The sequence below is a fragment of the Homalodisca vitripennis genome, chromosome X (assembly GCF_021130785.1).
Source record: "Homalodisca vitripennis isolate AUS2020 chromosome X, UT_GWSS_2.1, whole genome shotgun sequence".
In the NCBI taxonomy this organism is placed as follows: Eukaryota; Metazoa; Arthropoda; class Insecta; order Hemiptera; family Cicadellidae; genus Homalodisca; species Homalodisca vitripennis.
Window position 1 is genome coordinate 128,894,990 of NC_060215.1, and position 22,357 is coordinate 128,917,346.

Sequence of the window (22,357 nt, forward strand, 5' to 3'; positions counted from 1 at the left end):
TCTACTTTCTTTATGAGCTCTCCTTTGTGGTTTTGGAGTGACAGGATATTCAGAAAGGGTAATGGTGAGGAATTGGCTTCCTTCCAAAATCTATGATGCAGCCACCATGAGCAGGAAAAGCGGGCACTTGAAAATTTGGGAAATCTTCTGCAGTCTCTACCAGACAAAGTGGACAGGGAACGATTCTCCCTTATCTTTAAGCTTGTTACACCTTTTAATCCACGTCAGCACTCATCTACTGTGGTAAACTAAACCTACGGATGAAGTATTCATGCTATTCGAAATATCTTTACATCTTCGGTTAGTGTTGTGCCACTCCGAGACATCAATTGAATTATCTACATCTATGTTTTAAATTAAGTAAACCGATTTTTAACCTTAATAAGCCCTTTAATCGTTTACACAAATTAATTTTTAAATTTATAAAATATTCGTTCATAAAAAACGTATTCAAAAATATTTGAAGTATAAATCAACAACTATATTAAACCAAAATTATTTCTTAGTATCATAGTCGATGCGCTTCAAAACTATTTTATGTAAGATAATTACACCCTCTCAGATTCCTCTCGCAACGTTCTTCAAAAGACTGATATACAGAAGTGAAGTACTGTGCATACCCTAACATAATTTAGTGGCATCAGTGACGCTTCGTCACCAGTGTTGACAGTGAGACCGATGGAGAATCCTCTCATAGCCAAATAAAATATGTCCGCATTTTTTATGGTTTAAAACAATCTATTCCACTTTAAACATTTACAGCTTGCTGCCTTCTGCAGCGTTCCAATCCCACTTTCAACTCCCCTCTCCAGCAGAGTACATTGAATAATATTTTATATATTTTGAACTTTTAAATTTCGAGCTAAACAAGCATAAACGTTTCGGAATAATGCACGTTGGATGAAAATCACTAAATATTCCTTAAAAATTATATTAACTTCCCTACGGTGGGAAGGATTGATTCAATGTGCATATTGATTTTGCTGCAGTTCACCTTCCTCTTAGTGCAGCGTCTGAAATCTGACGCTGCACTAAGGGTGACTCCTGGAATCTGGAGTCATGTTCGTTTGAGGTAATCCAAAGAGAATTCTGTGATGAAGAAGCTCAAAAGACACTCTTTGCGTCGTCTCGACATAAAACACCTTGACTACAAAATATAGGGGTAATCTAGTTGAAGAGGTATTCTTATTGTCTTATGAGGTGCACAATCGACTGCACCACGATTACGATCCAAAAGCACGTGGATTAACCGAGAGTATCATGTACAAAATGTAACTATGTGCAAGTAACGTATGTAACTATGTGTATTTCACACAGCACTAAGTAGGGAAGGTGAATTGGAACAAACTCAACATTCACAAATCAGTCCAGCTATAACATGGAAATCCCAAATAATCTTCAGATGGAAAAGTTACAAAGATCAAATTCAACCAACTCATTCTGTGAATGGGTATCTAAAAAAGATGGAATAGGCGAATCGCTGCTGTACCTGACCTTAACAACACCCTTAGGACAGAAATGGTCTTGATTTGAGCTCCATAAAGATTAATTCTAGTATATTCTAACTTTGATAAATATTCCACTTTTTACACGAAGTACATTGGGTACACACCGGTAAATAAATGTTAGCACTCAAAGCTGGCAATAATTTATTGTAACACTCTGATGATGGACTGACACTTGTCTTGAACAAATCGCTGACTGACAATAATTATACGGCCTTTAACAAGAATACTTAGTCCTATATCCCCACTTCCTTTATACCAACTTAAAGTTTCCAAATAAATTTCCTAAACATAATTCCTAAAACAATTGTTTGTCATATTATTATATGTTATAATTATTCCATATGGTACAAGATACTCAAATAAATATTAAAAGAGAACATACTGTAGAACATATTCCTGGAATACAACTGTGTACTTTATACAAGGAGAAATGTCCCAGATATAATGCGGCATATTAAAGAATACCACTAATAAAATTAGATATTTCATTAAGTAAATTTTCTACGGATCCAAGATGAGTAACGTTATAAATTATGGTGAGAACTAATTGCACGAATAAGTTAATTAACATCTCCACCCAATCAGTTGAGGCCAAAATTTCTAGGTCAGAGCTCCATAAAGATACATTAGCTGATATTGGGAGGCCTAGTTAGTTTCGTATTCCTTGACATGCCACTAAACGTTATATGGATGAAGAGGCACACATTAAAGTTAATAGAACAAAGCTACAATAAAAGTCCTTTTAGAATTGCGTTACTTGAGAGGGAAGTCCCTTCGATATGTACTGATACGTTTATCATCTTCTAAATACTCAAAAACCATAATATATTAAGTTTAAATAACACAAATTTCATTTACTATGATGCATTTCTCTTGAAACAACCTATTCTGCTGATAGTTAATTTTTTTAACAATATCTTTAAAATAGGTATATCAAAATGATCTTAGATTAGGATATCATGAAACGCAATATTTAACCAACTGATTGGATTTAAAGTTACTTATAAATAGAACCTTTTGTCGTTTTTATTTTTGAAACCTATTGAGTCGCTATCGCCTTCCCATGTATTTCCCTTGTGGATCTCTCCACTACTTGGTTTGTCCCTCCATTTGCTTTTATCTCAACGTTTCAACGGCCCTATCTGACCACAGATAATCATGAAGCAATTTCATGTTTTTCTGTTATTTAAATGCTCAAGAAGCGTACACACACGGGCCCTACAATCAGATACAATCGGTGGGAAGGGGAGGTCAGCCCTGTCGTCAATTCAGCTAACAGTTAATGAAGGACCTTCATGAAGATTGTTTTGCTTTCCAGCGATATATTTCAGTATTATAACATCAAGTACCTAGATCACTGTTTGGGATTATTTCTCAATTTACTCTCGAGAACAATGATGCCTAAACTACAACATAATCTTAAAAATGATGGTTTAGGAAACAAGTTTTAGCGTTTTGGTTACGAATTTATTCAAATTTTCTCTTCAGATAAAACAATGAATTTATTAAAGCCGTTTTATTTTAATATTTTTTGCATTGTGTTAGTCCTGAATCTTTTATTCTCTACTTCTTGCAACTTAGAATTATTGGTATATTTTGGTTGTTTTAATCTAAGCATAGGACAACTCTACTTTCTCATGTAACGTTGTGGTGAGTAATGTTGCTCTGAGAGTGAATATGTGAGTAATTGCAGTGCCACTTCTTATTGGAAGAGTGGTGAGATCATATATACATACTTTGAAAGGCTAAGAAAAATTAATTGTGCCTTTTCGACTAGTGATGAGTTCTTATCGTGTAGAGTATGTTTATGATTGGTAATGTTTTACTTTACTATTTGCTTTAACTAATCAGGTTTTTTTTTGTTTTTGCATATTTTATTTTGGTCGTAAATTGAAGGAATTGAAGGGAAAGTCTGAAGGAATATGATTTATTAAAATAAAAAGATCTGAGTACAAGCTTCTATACGCCATTCAGTAGATTGTTTATGAAACTGTAACTAACATCCTGAAGTCCTGTATAAAGATTAAGAAAAGATGATATGGTGTAGCAAGACATGCTAAAGAGAACACCTTTGGCAAAATCTTAAATCAAGACTTGAGATTTTGTGGGCAAGTAAGAGCGAAGCGCAGCGGACTGGCAGGGATTATCGATTGCTCACAGCACTGACTCTCTCGCCCTTCATACGGAATTCATTAAATACCTACCCTTAGTCCCCTTCGTTCTTACCTAAATTACGCTTCGCTTTGCAACATTTTCGGTGGTCCTGAAAAATCATAAGAAAACGACAAGGCTTGTGTTAGTTAATAAGGTAGAAGAGTTATAATTACAAGAGTTTTATAAAGACAGTTTCATTACAAATTGAGAAAAGTGATTCTATATTATCAGTCACCTATTAAATTTTGTTTACCAGCTAAGGTAAGATTGATTGATTATGCCTAAAAAGGATAACAATTTTATGTGTAATGTAACCTAAATATAGAAAGCCTCAAAGTATTCCTAGGCTTCCAATTAAAACTTACTATTATTTCAGAAAAACTTTATTTTATGATATAGATTTTTTTGTTAAACATATTCTCTAACTTTCTCTGAAAATGAAATATAGAAAGATTAAAAAGATAAATGCGCCAGATTGCATATTATTTATTTTACTACTATCAAAGGTACAGATACAAATAATTTGACAAATTTCTTAGTTACTCGTTTATTTATTGAAAAGAGCTTAAATTGCTGCACTAAACTAACTTATGAAACAATATTATTTGAATGCAAAAAGTTGCTCAAATTGCCAAAGGAATACTTATGGAATTTGTCTCGACTGAAGCTATCTCAACAAACACGATTATTATCTCAACGTTTACTTTGCATTGAGTTTTTGTTGAGTAAATCCAAGCGACCTTTGTAATACGACATTCAAATAAGAATACTTGCATTATTACCTTTTCGTTATATACTTAATTTTAATGCTCTTTTTGTATTAGTATAAGTATTTTTAACTTCCATTTATTTAATTTAACTTGCAAACTGCACTTACATGAAATCCCTGTATATATTTCCAACATATTCATGTAGAAATTCACTTTTATATTAAAATTATTTAATTGGAAATGAAATTCGCTTGCATGTTTTTCATATTACTTAATTGAAAATCAAACATAAACGTAATACGTCTACAATTTTGCAGTGAAATATACTTTCTAAAGATCCTTTTCAATCTTTTAAATATATGAAAGAGATTTATCATATTTAAAACAGTAATTCTGTATGCCAATTCATTTGAAATACATTTCACTTCAAAGTGGTATCATTTATCTTTGTATTATACGAATAGTATACTAATTAAAATAACTAATAAAGCAATCCGCAGATTGCAGTACAAGTTACTATGAAATATATTCATTAAAACCATAAAAAATAATCTGTATTTAAATATTAACTACTAGATTTAGTTTTTAGAGAAATTTTACTGCTAATATAGTATTCATTGGAGTAAAAATATTATTTTTCCGCGTTACGATTGGAAACTCATCATTTAATGGAGCATTATTTGTTCCAGTTCCTTGAAAATTGCAGAGTTGGCGATTCACTTAGTCTCTCACAAGAGTAGATCATTAAAATCTATCGTTTATATTATTTTTAAAAGTTAACGTATATGCGTTAGGTTTATGATAGGTGGTATCAAAGCGTGATTAGTTTTCACTTTGATCTTCAAGTGCAATGAACGCAAAAGACCTGTTTTAAGTAAATAAATTTCGATATAAATGTATGATATAGATAGGATGTGAGTTTTACATCTTTTTCAGCAAAGGGCTTTTGATAAGGGGTCCTAAAAATGTCAGAATTTTCTTTAAAATTTCACTTGAATCATGTTTAGAAACATTTAAATGTTTAATTCACAATCTTTTAGAAATACCATACCTACATTTTCTTCGATAATTGCAACAAGCAAAGTAGACTTCTTTAACCCACATCTGAGCTATTACTAATTGAATAACTTTTATCAGTGATCTTAACTTTTAGTGCCTAAAGCTGTCATCTCAATCTGCCTGTTCTTCTTCTTCCTGCGAAAAAAAGAAAAAAACAAGAAAATAATCTTGATGAATAGGCACATTTCGTCCTGGTGAAGATTTCTTTTGCAGTGTACTCGCGTTAGTTCATTCAACTCATCCGGTTCTCTTCAACACGTTTTTTTTTTATTTCACATATAACAGTTTGAGAAGTCACTGTTAAAATTTGAATTTTGTTATATAAACGCTGATATGAAAACAAATTAAAGGAACAAAGATGTGAAAGTATCAGGTAGCAATATATCTCGAAAAAGACTTGAAGTTTTGCATGAAATTGAATTCTACATAGACAAAAATGATTCCTATGATGGTGCATGTCCTACCATCTGAGCGTCATTGAAGGTTATCACTTCAATCTACTCAGACAACTTACATGTATGATGTAAGGGGGGTGCAATATTTCTTTTCCACATTACTTGACGTTTTAAAAGCAATAATGAAATGAGCTTTAGACTTGAAATTTTGAATTAAACATCAGAGAAGAAATTACGTGACACTTGGTGTGGCGTACTGCTACTTTATATAATTGATTTTAGCCGAAAGAGTAGGTCTACTTTTTAGTTTCAGCCGTGATTACTACTTTGGTATTCTCTTTTTTATACTCATCATCATCTTAATTACGCGCATTGTAAAGTAACATTTGGAAAGCTGAATCAGTTCTGTTCATTGATAGACACAAATACTCAAGACTGCGTCTACAGGATCGTTCACGCTAGCGTGCGTGACAGTGGACTATGTGTCCTCTCCCTAAGGTTCACCACCCCCAGGTAAATGCTGGGTACACTGCAAATTCTGTACAGTCAGTTACTCTTGGTCTTAATAACAGTGTTCTATTCCAAGTTGTTTAGTAATCATATTTTGACTTAATTACCATATCTGTAGAAATAAATATTTACTACCAAATGTGGAAAAGGAGGATTGCCGTGCACTTGAGCAGTCCAATATCTATTCAGTGAAAGTCTCAATACAATTGGCTCATCACAATGGAGAGACTATGCTTCTCTCAGAAATACAAATCAGAAATATGTCACAGAGACCCCGGTTATCACAGTCGAAAATTGGATAAAATGTTATCAGAAATTACCAGTCTTCGTGGTTGTCCAAAGATAACAGTTGTGTACGCAGTAAGGTTTTTATGGGCTTATACAAACATGATTGTCTCATTGCAGAGCAGAAATAATTTTAAAACTTTGGAAGATGCAGTACTCCTCACGTATGTACATGCAAGGACAACAGCTACTTGCTTGTTTCAATGTTCATATTTTTAAATACGTTGATAATATGTTTTAGTTTCCATACTGTGATGATTGTTACTTATCATTAAAACCATTTGTTTTTTTGGCTAAATTTGCATGAAAAATAAGTATAGTTTATATGTATAATCTTTTATTATTTGCACAAACGTATAAAAGAGAATTCGGCCTCTTAATAGGCGTATTTAATTTTTCTTCACGGATCTTATTTGTCCAGAAGAACTTTTGATACATGTCCGAGGACGCATTAAAAATATAATCACCAGCGTTGCAGATTCTGCGTGAACTGAGGCAGTATATTATCTAATTTCTCCACGGTCTTTGAGGAATTAGGTGGCTGATTACAAAATATCACTAACTAACATAGTACCACTAACTATCCCAATAGCTTTCCCCTCCCGTTTCAAATCCCGAATATTCATGTTTTATTCGTAGTGTAAAAACAGTGTTCTCATATTCATCTGCACTGGTTTCAGTCCTGGTACGACTACAAACTCCAGTGGGATCCTAAGGAGTACGGCGGTGTGGAAATGCTTCACGTACCCTCAGACCACATATGGAGACCGGACATCGTCCTCTATAACAAGTAATTTATATGTTGTATCTAGAATATTCAATTAGTGCTTGATGATAAAAGAGTAAGTTTAACGATGATTCTATGCCAGTAATACTTGCCTTAGAATGTTGAAAATAAAAATTTAACGACAAAATATTTTACTGCAGAGGCAGAGGCTGGGCTATAAAGTCCTCTCTACCACACAACTTCACATTGTAAGCAAAATTTTATAAAAACTATATGCAGAAAGGTAGCGTTTTATGTATTATAAATTAATGAAATTATATTAAAATAGTATATATTTCAATGTATACGAGAAAAACTTGACGACGTAAAAAAGAAATATAACAAAAACACATTCAACCACTCTAAATACACAGCTCCATTTCAAGCACGCCATATGCGTCACCACCCGTCACTCCAACATACCCCAGCAGAAAGGTCCTGACCCTTGCCCCGAAGCATTCACGACCCTCGATACTTCAAATCTTATCGGGGCAGTGTTACAAGGAACACTGCCCGTTCCGCAAACGATATAATAAATATTGTTGATCGATATTTGGAATTGATAGAAATGTGGCCCTTGTCTAGTCGGTCGTTTAATAATATTGGAGATATAATTGAAATGATCGAATAGATAAAAAGATTTGTTTTGATCGTCGAATATCGAGTAGAAAGAGGATAAAGTCTCATAAGTGATAGCTATTGCAAAAAGTACGGGCTCTGTGGTGTAATGGTAGCACATTCACCCGGCAAGTGAGAGATCCGGGTTCGAGTCCCGGCGGAGCAAGTACTTTTTGTCATTCAATATTTATTTTAATTAAATTTGGCTATTGCCTCTTATACAAATTTAATGAATGGAAACAAAAGTTATTTGACAGGTATTTGGTCTTCCGATCATATGTTAGTTTGGTTATTTAAACACATATGTGAAAGAAACGGTCAAATACAAAATAATTGAATTGTATAAAGTTAGGGCTCTGTGGTGTAATGGTAGCACATTCACCCGGCAAGTGAGAGATCCGGGTTCGAGTCCCGGCGGAGCAAGGACTCCTATATTAATATATATAGTCATCTTTTGAGCACGTTCCATGCGGTCCATGTGGTTAATCAACAGTTACACGATAGTTAAAATGCAGTAGTATGAATTTTAACGACAAATGCAATAGTGCAGTAGCATAAGTAGTGTAAATTAGCATTGAATGACAGATACTAAGCAAACCACTTTAACCCATGGATTGCCACCGTGGACTCTGTAGCACGTTATCGTAACTTGGTATATCCATTTTAGGATTTTATCCTTAGTGAATTTCGTATTTAGATTTTGTCTGTCAGTTTACTTTATAACTGTCAAGTTTAAGTTTTAGTGCGGTGTTGGGAGTAATTCGATTGATAAGTTTCGACTTATCTATTATAGTTTTTTCGACTTATCTCTTTGCGTTTTTTTTCTCATTCAGTTTCAGTCCAAGTTGTTTCCCAGTGGTTGATGATGTCTATATCTATGTTGAGTAGAAACACAAATCTGTCTATTTCATAAAGAAAGTATTGTACGTACCGTATATTTTTAAATGGTTGACATAAAGATAAAGATTTGAATATATTATGATTGAAGAGATACCATTTATGTACAGTGAGAATAAAAAGGATCCAAGGACAGAGCCCTGTGGGACTCTGCGAGTAACAGTGCTCCAGTCAGACATTTTATACCCTTCCTCCACATATTGCTGACGTCCAGATACATAAGACTCTAACAATTTAACACAAGCATATATTCTATATTGCTATATTCTTCCACAGCAATATTTTCAAAGCAGTCCTTATTTATATTATAGTCAAAGGAATCAGGGACGATTGCTATTTGATTTTCCAGTACCTAGGTCCAAAACGCTGGACCAATTGTGAACTCGTTGACAACCGTATGATATTTAATGCGTTTGTAATAAAGCCAATCGTGCGTAGGCTTTGAACTTATTATCTTTCAGAAAGCTAGTTCAATTGTTTCTACAAATCTCAAATTGAACTATGTATGCCAGAGTTAAAGACTCTAGAAATTGGTTTGTGACTATCGAGCATTTAAATCAACTATATTTCTACATTGTAAAAGACTGATAGCACTATACTAAAGTCACGATTTGCCTCTACCATCCTACTTTTGAATAATTGATACAAGCTTTAAATCTATCAATGGTTAAATATTTAAAGTCACTTAATATATAAATGTAAAATATTTATAATATTATTTATATTAGTTATATTTGAAATGCCTCTAAATTATGAATAATCCAATTGAACAATAGTATTCAAGATATAAGTTGGCTACGGATTGCTAAATCGCCATCTCCTTTGGAAAAGGTGTGTGATGAATGCGGTACCTATTTAAAAAAGATTACATTAACATTAGATCATTTATTAGAATTCAAACCTTTATAAATCCGCCGCAAATAATTTTTGCCTTTGAGAATACAACAGCAACACAGAGCCCGCTGTTATGATGGATGGTGACCATATACAGGGAGCAGCCTTCACAGAATTCCTGAGAACACAATTAAATCGAAGGTAGACTTGAAATTAACAAGTGGACAACATCTGCTGTAAAGTTACATATGACATTTATGCACTACGTAAATTAGCAACATTTTGTTCTTTATTGCATCCTATTTTGGCATTATATATTTCGTTGTGCCTCAAACAAGTTTCAGAGAGTTTTTAGAGTTCAAATCAATCTAATAGAATCACTTCAATTACATTTCAGACTGTCTTGCAGGAATGCCTTTAGGGAGCTTGCAATAATTGGTGTGTAATTTGGTACAAGGCAGGAATATTCACCATGATGGGACCAGGGGTGGGGGTAATTACAGAATGCGGCGTCATAGATTGGCAGCTTCTGAAGCTCTTGTGTCACAGGTTGGTGTCATGATGTTCTATGGCCTTCCTGAAGGTATTAAACAGATAAATGATTTGAAGGAGTAAAAGCTGATTAGTAAAACCTGGTTCTGATGCCAAAGTCTGAGAACAGGAGTTTGTGTTAATAAAGTATGTGAAAGGACAGGATTATCTACTCAATTTATAACTGAAACTATCCATAAACCGATGTTTTTATTAATAACTTATTATTAAATGTCATATAAATACAATGTTTTCCAAATCATAGTTATCCTGTCAGAGAAGTGTTTAATGGTTTCTCCTTTATTATACTTATTATAGAATCTTTGCTAATCTATCGAAAGAGTGGTGATAAGCCAGGTAATATCAAATCATTTTGGTCAGACCAACATTGAATTCCTCTACTTTTACGTATTTTTACATTTATGGTCTGAAAATATGTCTGACATTTTAACGCTCTACCAATTACTTTCAGCATGATAACTATATAATACTGAGCTCTATTTCAAATAATCAGCGTACTTATGCCTCCACTGTGGTTGAAAACGACATGATTAGATCAGTGCTCTCCATCTCAATGAGTTTTGCTAAAAACTAACTCAAATTATTGCCAGCTAGTTGCAGTGACTACTGCCATACCCATGGCGGATGTTGGTATATATGTTCTGTTCTGCATAAAATTTCCAACCACAGCGTCCTTAAGTGACTTGACCTTAGATGAAATAGCGTAAAACTATGAAATTTAACGATTTTCCCTTCACATTTTAGGACTCGACCAATGGTATTGTTTAAAAATTTAGATATGGTAGTTTAAAATTTTTTAAGGAGAATCCATCCCCTTCTTTAACCTTATTCTGCCCGTTCTAAGAGCACACTGACCTGTGCGAGGATCTTGTTATAATAATGGGTCGATACAGCACAAGGTCAGCAGCACTGATAAAGTGTGCAACGTACAAACAGGGTTTGAACTTGTGCTCAACTCTAACTCAAACTCACAATCCGACGCCTTAGACCATTTAGAACCAGCTCTCACTAGTGGAGACTGGCGGAATTTTTGTAGTTTAAGTTCGTTCCAACTCAAACTATTTGTAAAATTATATCGCAAAGGAAATAATAAAGTTACGCCACTTTTCAAAACATTAACAAAATTTAATTATTCTATAACTAACTAATATATTGATTGTCAATATATAGTCACTAACCAATTATCCATGGACTTTAGAGATAAATTATATTTGATTAGATAATCAGTTACAAAACTTATCTTTTAAGTATTTTTAAAGGTATCTTTTTCTTGTTCTACTAACAATTATCTAATTAAAATGTATTTGATTTGATATAAAAATATATAACTTTGTAGCCGAAACAAATCTTATTTATTTGCTACAATTCTTTCCATATGTTCACAAAATTTAACTTAAACAAACATTTTCCTTTCGATAAACCATTCTTAATACAGCTAATGAAACTGACATTTTCACGCGGGCACTATGTATAGAGTGGTATGTAGATTCAAATACCATCGATATTAATTTACGTAATATCAAACACAAAAAGCACAAATCAATGTATGTTTGTTATGCGATAAAAATAGATGCCCATTGCATTGAATGAAGACGGAGTCTTCTGTTGATGAAGTTGTGATCAAAGTTGATCAAGTGATGTAGTTAAATCTGAATGGACAGACAAGCAAATCAAAATGTTTAAAAAACATTCTCTTCTACGTATAACTTACAAGGATATTTATAGTCTAGGACAGCCACACAATCTGACTGCCCTTGAAATTAATTGTGACATTTCCCCTTTAGAAATAAAATGTATAGTACGTTGCGCTAGTTTTGGTCGAAGTCGAAATGGAAAGGTATCAAAATGTAAAAAGTAGGGACCGAAAATTGCTTTTCATTAACTAAAATTTTGCCAGCTTTAAACTCTTAAACCGACAGTCAGACACATAAATAATAGTTACATCACCGTAAATTTTGGGTTTAGTTCTAGATCACCTTTCTCATAATGAAGCGTCTGAAATCTGACACTGTCCCAAACTTGAATACAGCAATCTGGAGTCATTTCGTCTGAGATAAGAGATAAAATTGACTCATTAAATCGTTTCGACCTCAGAGATACCATGACTAAAGAATATAGTGTAACCTAGGTGAAGAGGTATTCTCATCGTCTCATCACTAAACTCTTAAACCGACAGTCAGACTAATAAATAATAGTTATATCACCGTAAATTTTGGGTTTAGTTCTAGATCACCTTTCTCATAATGCAGCGTCTGAAATCTGACACTGTCGCAAACTTGAATACAGCAATCTGGAGTCATTTCGTCTGAGATAAGAGATAAAAAATTCAGTGAGTAAGAAGCTCAAAATTGACTCATTAAATCGTTTCGACCTCAGAGATACCATGACTAAAAAATGTAATGTAATCTAGGCGAACAGGTATTCTCATCGTCTCATCACTTGTACAATTGAGTGGACTACGTTGTTCTAGAGCACGGTGGAGCAACCTACTTTTCTACACCTAACGCAGCTATAGTGGGAATTATACAGCAACGTTATGTGGAGTTATAACACTGTTAGGCAACTAATATATAGACTAAATTCCGTTACTTTAAGGATCTTTACATGGTTAGCTAACGTTGATTTAATATTTACTTACATCTATGACGGTTTTTAAGGGTGTTTTAGCTAGGAAAAATATTTTTTGGAAGAAAGGTATACTTTCGTTATTTTCCTATTTGGAATTCCACTAAAACTAGCACGACTGGTGATAAGTTTCTTTTAGGGTAATTTCTCTACTAATTTCAAGAAAGTCTAGTTCGTGTACTTGTGCAATGCAAATTAGCTTTTGGCTTATTGTCTATGATGGGCTGATACAACACAATCAGTAATTTATGCTATTTATAATAAAAAGTAAAAATGTGTTAAAGTAGCTTAACAAAGAGCCATGTCCTTGTCAACTTAAGTGATATTCTTACGACAAGAACTTCCCAGAAACAAGGCGAAATGACCTTTTAACGCTTTAGTAGCACAACCAGACTACTGTCACCTCCGATCCATCTGTTTACTCGAAGGTTCATAAAATAAATCACTTATTACTGTCCATATTTAATTAATAAACAAAACAGGTACACTTTACCAACACCACTCCTGAACATTACCCAAATATAACAAAATAAATTCATATTCATCAAATTTATATTTTTTTCAATTAATCTGCAATCTGTAATTTAAAACTCAATTCCAAACGTACTTAATGGTAAGAATTAACATCAGTCAAATTTCACACATCCCACTCTCTTAATGCTGGAGATCTCTGTTACTCCTACAATCGACTCTAATGTGAGAGCGGCCACGTGCAATGCATTCCCACGGTTTAGCACCAACATTTCCATTATGGTTAAAAGCATTATATCAGCGAAAATTGTTCCTCAAAAACTTTACTCTGGAATTTATACTATATTTAGTTTCACTATGTAACTCAGTGTAATCACTTTGTAATTCACTATAAGACCGATTATTCTTCAACCAAACGGTAGTTTTATCTTGCATCCATCGTGAGATAGTATACTTTATATTTTATTTAAAAAGTAACATCCCTACTTGTGAGGTGGACGTTTATTTATATTATATAGATAGAATTTAATTTCATGATATAACTAAATAAATTCGTTTTAACATTTAAACGCTGACCCGTTGTATATGAACGTAATAAAGGGACATTCCTTCCATTTTGAACTGTACATATTGGAGGCTATAAAATCTTCATATAACCTTTCCCTTTTTGGAAAATATGAAGGGATTGGAACACTCTATAGTCGCTTATAATATTTGTACTACATTAGACTTTTAAAATTTGTGATCGTATTTTTATAATAACACTTTTTTAAATGCGGGAACACTCTTTGCATCATATGAGTGGTATTAAAGGGGTTTGGATTATAAATACCAATAAATATCGACTCGAACAGATATGTTTAATTTTACGTGAATAGAATTTGTTAAGAAAGAGAATTATCAATCAAATAACATAGTATAAACTATTTTTATGGTCTGATTTGTAAGTAGACAAGTGTGACGTAATTATTGGGACATGAGAAGATTGCAGGGGTGTGCACCAGTGAGATAGTAAAGAATGTGGCTGTATCTCTACTCGCTGCAAAGATCACAGTTTCCGACCTCCCTAACGATATTCTAATGCAAGATTTTATCAAGGGCCTGCAGGCTCTCTCAGCCCATTCTTTTAAACTTCAACATTCGATAAAACCATTATAGCTTCAAAACGTACCGTCAATACTATACGTGATCAAAAGCTGTAGGTTATCTTCCTCTATATTTTGTCATTAGCTTCAAAGTATACCACGAAGTATACTCCTTTGTTGAAAGTTTGTTTAAAGAATACATCGTTATGTGCTCTAACAATAATTGTTCTTTGTTTCATAAAGAATCTTCTCTGTTCTTTAGTCGTCAAATCCTAAATTATAAGATACATATGGAAAAAGTATATATTTTAAACACATGGCTATGAATAAACGAAATTCTAAGTTAACAACACAGATTTTAGGTCAATTTGTAGAAGACTTGATCCTATCGTATTGAACAAGAAATTACATAGTAATGGTTAAAAAACTTAATGGTTCGATATTACTTACTTTTCTTAAACGTTTTATTACTAAGCTTCATATCAATCTTAAAAACCACCGAGCTATTAGTTTCTATAACAACAAATAAGGCGAGATAATTTTCACGTATCCCTAAACCTGAAATACTTATATCACTCTCATTACAGAATTTTTATTTCTTGAAGGAAAAATAAGCTGAAGAAATCCCTCAATGCACTTGGTCCTAGAAACAACCTTTGTGCTTGCTCCAGGAGTGAGATATTTAGGATGGTTAAGATTGTCAGTAAGGGCCGCGTCATGTCGGGAGGAGGGATAAAGGACATTTTCTTACTTATATTCTGCCACTAAACGTTTGATCCTAATGTTTATTTTACAGCCCCTCATTAGTGATAGTGAATGGTGAAGTTATAACTAACAATAACAGCGCAGTGCTTGGAGCATAAGCCGTAAAGAGCCTTATGATCGTATAATCCTCGATCTTAAACCTCACAGCCCCAGCGACTGGATTATTCATCTTACAGAACGTATATTATCCAGCTGGTAGTGATTCAGGAGCGTAATGAATACATTATCACACTTCATTAGCTATCGTACGTGGTGTCAAACCTTGCAGTCACTGCAATGTAGATGTTACGTAATGATTACATTATCACACTTCATTAGCTATCGTACGTGGTGTCAAACCTTGCAATAATCGCAATGAATATGTTACGTAATGAATACCTTATCACGCTTCATTAGCTACCGTACGTGGTGTCAAACCTTTGCAGTCATTGCAATGTAGATGTTACGTAATGAATACATTATCACACTTCATTAGCTATCGTACGTGGTGTCAAAACCTTGCAGTCATTGCAATGGAGATGTTACGTAATGAATACATTATCACACTTCATTAGCTATCGTACGTTGTGTCAAACCTTGCAGTCACTGCAATGTAGATGTTACGTAATGAATACATTATCACACTTTATTAGCTATCGTACGTGGTGTCAAACCTTGCAATAATTGCAATGAATATGTTACGTAATGAATTCATTATCACACTTCATTAGCTACCGTACGTGGTGTCAAACCTTTCAGTCATTGCAATGTAGATGTTACGTAATGAATACATTATCACACTTCATTAGCTATCGTACGTGGTGTCAAACCTTGCAGTCATTGCAATGGAGATGTTACGTAATGAATACATTATCACACTTCATTAGCTATCGTACGTGGTGTCAAACCTTGCAGTCATTGCAATGTAGATGTTACGTAATGAATACCTTATCACACTGCATTAGCTGTCGTACGTGGTGTCAAAACCTTGCAGTCATTGCAATGTAGGTGTTAAAAGCGTAATGTGTATTTGATATATAACCAAATAGTATAAGATGTTAAGCCTAGTGACTCGATTACTAACACTAAAAGTCATACAGTCAACTCCTTTGAGATTATCACTAACTAGTTTTAACCCCTCATGATGTATGCATAGTGCATAGGAGTTACACTTAGACGTACGTTTTCATTAAATAATGAACATTTCACATGATATCTTTTATTTGGGGTTTTTTGTAGTTCAAACTAAACATTTAAAATCCGCACCGTTATACTGGTGATCATCTTTATTTTAGCCTTACAGGAACAATGTTAAACTAAACACGTATAAGGACTTATAATTTATCTTAGAATTATGAGAGAAAATATGACATTTTAAATATATCACTTATTCAAACGATTCTAAGGGTTTTCAATATTGGCTATTTACAAAAAATTCAATATTTTTATATTTTATCTACGTCGCACAATCGGTAAAGGCATTCTAACCCAGTCAATTAATGTTATGTTTATAAATTCTCTCCCTAATCAACTGAACGATTATTTCAAACTTAATACAATAATGTTTAAATAAAAACATGGTAACTGTAATTTCTTTATAATAAGCCGTATTTTGATATTTGGATAGCAAAAATTGCTAAATATTTTTCTGTAAGTAGGTTTTGGTAACGTTCAATGCTAAATCGGGGTAAAGTAAAAATGCATGTTTTGGATGTATACAATCAATTCTAATGTGTGGAATGATTGTTTGAGGCACTTATAAAAACTTGATAGATCCTCTTTTTACTCGTATACAGAAGAATAAATAGTCTTGAAAGAAATATAATTTGGTACCTCAAAACGATGAACAAACAAATATTCAGATTATATTACAAAATCTGGTTTTGTACACCTGTAGTATTTTAATTTGATGTAGACACGAACATATTTGGTAGGAGTTATTGGTGTAATTGTAGAAACTTTTTCCTCTAATTTTCTATTTCGAAATTCCTTCTGAGATGAGGGATATACAGATTTCACGTGACATGCACAAAAGACTGATTACAGTTTGGCTGGTAGAGGTACAGGCTAATTACAGTGTGCATCTCGTCTACTCTACGTTGAACAGGATAAACTGTCAACTGACACATACTATGAAACCCATGAAATATGACCCATCTTCAGTTGGTTTATATTTCAAAATCTATAAAACTCATAAATAGACATTAATAGTTTAAATTGTTTATTCTATATTTCCTGAAAGGTAACACAACTTTAAAAAATATGTAAATGACCTAAGGAGGAAAAAATATTTTCTTATGCTAGTGATTTATTTCTTGGTCTTAAAATTCGATTAGGAAAACCAATTATTATATTATTCCGTAGTAAGCCTTGTATCACGATATTTACATATAATTATATAATATTAATTGTAATATTTTATATAGGTATACCCACCTATAGAAAATACAGGTTATTGAGGTCACATTTGCTTATAGTATTAATTGAAAATATTCAACCGCTAAATCATAATTAATTTTAGTCATCGTTTCATTGTTAATCTGAAGTGGCCATTGTGAAAATATTTAAATCAAACTTGCAGAGTTTGGTTTTCTTCATCCTGCTCAGAATGGTGACACCGCGGGACTATCCTGTGGCAATACTTTGGCAGTTCTAATTTGACTATCCAAGTGGGCCAATCAACCAACGATACGGCAGAAGATCTTTCTATTCACATTTAGGAGAGAAACAAGAAACCTATAATACAACCTATCACTTAGTGCTATAAAGACCTTTGCGCTTCCTTTTGAAGTGACAGGATATTCAGGATGGGCAAGGTGTGAGGTAAGGGCCGTATCCCGTTAAGATCTCATAAGAAGAGGTATTAGGCACTATATCTCAGTCGTTTTAGCTTGGATGAAGGGGAGGTCAATTGCTATTAGCCTTTCCAGTCAAAGCACGCTTGGGGACAGCACTATGAGATCTCCAACCCATTTCAATCCTCCGCAGTAGACTGGATTATCGATCTAACCATCTCCATCAATAGCTTTGTATATGCTGTTAGAAATGTATCGTTCCTGAGCACGCATAAGTTTGTCCAGATATACCTCGACACATAGCTTTTTGCTATGCCTTAGTGTAGGTTCAAGGTATAAACTAGCTAGAAGGCACATATATAGAAGTCTCAGTTGAAATTTCTTGTGAGGCCCATGGGGATGATTAAAGTAACAAAGTAAAGAGAAGATCCAGTGAGTCATAAAATCGTGGTAGAAGGACGAAGGGCTCTGGCAGAAGTAAACACTCTTAGGAAGGAGGTAGCTTATGAAGGTATAGCTCTGAGGGAGATGTCATACACGCAAGCCATAACCAGAAAGAGACAGCGAGGTGCTAAAGGTGACTGGTATGAGACGTTTGGTTCTGCAATCTGCGAAGCTAGTAATGATTAGTCAAAAGTGAGGAGAAATACAAGATTAAAGGGGTTATTAAATCCATCAGATGTAGGGTTGAAGGTTAAGAGATCAGAAACATCAGGAATGGTAAAACGCTAGAGAAAAAAGCTACAGAAAGAGTACAGAGAAGCTTCTGACGTTCTTAAGGAAACTGGAATTGAAAGCTACGAAGTCTGTGAAAAAGAAACCAGTTATCATTGTATACGATGAGGGCTCAGATTTTACGAATAGGAGATCATGGGAAAAGTCTACAAGAGGAATTTACAAGGAAGTTAAATTAGTGAAAAGAACTGCAGGGAAGAATTTGATATTGGGCAAAAGAATAGTGGTGTAAAAGAGGAAGACAAAACGTTAGAGAAAAAGTGAACTTAGTTGTTGAATCCTCATTGAGTGTAATTAAATACTTTAAATTGAATGGCACAATTTAAGGGTAAAGACTATATTATCCTAGCCAGACGCTACAGGTTTCACACTACTGCAGTAGACCAAACCTCAGTTTTACACTATGCGTGAAAGACCAGGGATACAACTAATCAAACAAAAAGATGTAGAGACAAAATTACTTGCGCAAATTGCAAAATAAATTACGTTTTAGACGACCGCAATGTCTCAGGGTCTATACTATGCTCTTTGTATGAAATTGCAGTCAATAGGAAAACGTCTAAACATGATACAATAGTTTACTATAGATACAAGAAGCCAAATAATGAATGAAATAGAAGAGTGATAAAATATTTAAAAATGTAGTATTAGAAGGGCGTTGGAGAGCAGAGAGCTGTGTAGGGTTGTGTACAAATGTACTATGTCTTGAAGAAAAACATAATGAGAAAATGGAAAGAAGCCTGGCCATATAGTTTTCCGGCTTGTGCAGGACGTTTACGTGGAAACATGGGCTTCGGACTAACATCTCCTCAGCACGAGCAGAGTTAGCTTAATGTTCTATTCTTGTAACATTAATGGTGGCAAGTGTACGGCATGCTGCTATCATTTACAATTTCAACTACCTTTCCCTCGCCAATTATACCTCACCAGGACAAATATAGAACGATGTATTATCGTTTACCTAAGACCTCGAAAAATATGTTTGCATATCTTTCTTGTTTACACTGAGTAATATTTTATCTAAGAGTTCATTCAAAATATCAAATCATATTTTACATGTTTTACTTCTTACTATTTAATTATTTACACACATGCCCATATTAAAGTCAATACGTTTAATATATATTATTATATAACGTTTTCCACGTAAATTTAAAGATTATGTCATAATTGCAATATACGCTAGTTATTTTAAAGTGGATCAAAAGTTACTATTTAAACAGTTGTGTAGAAATATTGTAAAACTTATTTTCACTTTACAAAACGCAGTCCTTGAAGCTATTTCAAAACAGCTATTTGAAATTATTTTATGTAAATAATGCAAGAAAAAGAATTTTAGTTTTTCTAAACAAAAAAAATATTAAAACTACTTTGCTTTGGAAAATAATAATAATAAATAAAGTTACTTCAAAACGACTAATGCATGCATTAATCCATCTAGATTTAATGACTATGGTACAGAACTGAGTGCTTTCATAATGAGGTAAATCGTTGGATATATAAATTGCAGTCAATAATGTATCTCTGTATTAGGTTAGACTTTACCTTAATAACTAATTCTAGTGAAACACTTCAGAAGGTGAGGACATCCCCATACAAGTAAAGTATATTTTATCCAATAGTTACATTTCCTTTTCTCAAAATGGGCCCAAAGATATCTTAAATATTTCTAATGCATGCATAGGTCAAACCATACAAAACTAATCAAAAAGTCCCAGAGTTTTGAATTATTGCACTTTAAATATACGCTATGAAGTAAATAGTTCCAATATATTTAAGATGAAAAATATAGTTTTAAAAAAATCATCATTTAAATATAACTTAATATACGGGTGTGGGTTTCAGTGCTGATGGCAACTTTGAAGTGACATTAGCCACAAAAGCTACACTGAACTACACCGGCCGAGTAGAGTGGAAACCGCCTGCCATCTACAAGTCATCATGCGAGATAGACGTAGAATATTTTCCTTTCGACGAGCAGACTTGTGTGATGAAATTCGGCTCCTGGACATACGACGGCTTCCAGGTACGTAATACTCAATTAGCTCGCATTCAACATACATTTTTACTATTCTGTTAAAATTGTGGTTGATTTTGTGTACAACCACAGAATTATGCATTAGTGAAGGGGATGTAAAATACATTTTTTACGATTTTGTTTTTTGTGTGTGTAAAATTCTCCAGAATACCCTCTTTACACTAATACGTAACAGAAGACATCAAAAAATTCCTAATTCTTTGATAAAAAGTGTATTTTATTATGCTTATACTTAAAAACTGCAATTAATATGGATGCTATAATGACTTGATTTAAAACAAGAGTATAATCATAACCAGCCAAAATGTTAATGTTAACAATAAAACCTATATTTGGAAATATTGATGATTCTGATTTGATAAAGGGCCCAGATTTAAATTAAGTTCAATTCCCAAATTAAATTGTTTCGATTCTGTGAACACTTTAAATTTACGAATTTGATATTGAATGTCTCTAAATTTATGAAAAAAAGTGAAACGAGATTTTAGGATCCAGTTAATTGTGACTAAATCTAGTTCCTACCTAAAATGCTTAATGAGTTATGCTATAGATTTTTATATTCACTGAGATTCACATTAGCATTTTTTTTATTGACTTTATGTCTTTTCATAAAGTGAAAAATCTTTTTGCTATATATTTATCACTTTATGAGCTACACAACAAAAGCGTAGCATAACGTGCTTATGGTGTTCGGTTTCCCCTTAATGTAGTCTTCAATATCTCTATTCGTGCTGTCAGGTCGTAATCAGCTCAATAAGCACAATAAGTAATTGTAGAACGTTTTGTTATGAATAAACGTACCAATATTAAATAAAATCCATCATACCAAAGACAGAATCAGATGAAGGGCGTATTTAATAAATATGTAGAGGCTAAGACGAGTAACGTAAATAGATTTAAAAATTGTTATTAATCGCAATTTTTTACTCACCCTTACTGCGAAATTATTTTTTAAAGTAGCTGTAATAAGAAGTTCTTTTCTATCCATATTTTATTCTTGTTGTTAATCATCATTGAGGTTTTCGGTTTCACTGTGTGAAATCCCATCTTAGCAATAATTGCATTGTATTTAGAAGTACTTACTATATAAAGCATTTTCTCGGTATACGGTGGTTACTTCAGACCCGAGATATTGTAAAATCACGGGTTACAGAAGTAGCTACTGCCAGACTGGAGGCGTCTTGTGACCTTCGTTAAATATCAGACCCGTCTTAATGGCAACCTGTATGCAACATCAGCTAAAGCTCCCCTATTAGAGTCACGTGATTGTTGGCTTGATATTTAAGCTTGACACATAGGTGTACAGGGCCAATGGCGCAGTGTATCGGGTACGGCGGTTATCACGAGATAACCAAATCAAGCAACGTCGAGCGTGACTGCTGCTTGGATGGGTGACCGCTGAGCGATCCTATCGTTGCAAGCAGCCAGCCTGCCCGGCCATTCATGTTGGTTCGGAAGCCACTTTTAAGCCGGTGGTCCCCAGGTTTTAGTGTTTGAGAGGGTTTCTTAGCCCTAACTTCGCCTATTAAAATAAGACTTTACTTTTTCATCATTGCATTCGAAAAAAAACGAGCGG

General features: G+C 33.6%; 1 protein-coding gene across 1 annotated transcript in view; it reads left to right on the forward strand.

Moving 5' to 3' along the window:
- The window catches only part of LOC124369859 (acetylcholine receptor subunit alpha-like), a 374,793-nt gene that overhangs the window by 308,849 nt on the left and 43,587 nt on the right, over positions 1–22,357 (forward strand). The window contains exons 7-8 of the mRNA XM_046827988.1: positions 7,302–7,411; positions 20,589–20,769. Coding sequence (XP_046683944.1) covers positions 7,302–7,411; positions 20,589–20,769 — 291 coding nt within the window. The remainder of the gene's footprint in view (positions 1–7,301; positions 7,412–20,588; positions 20,770–22,357) is intronic.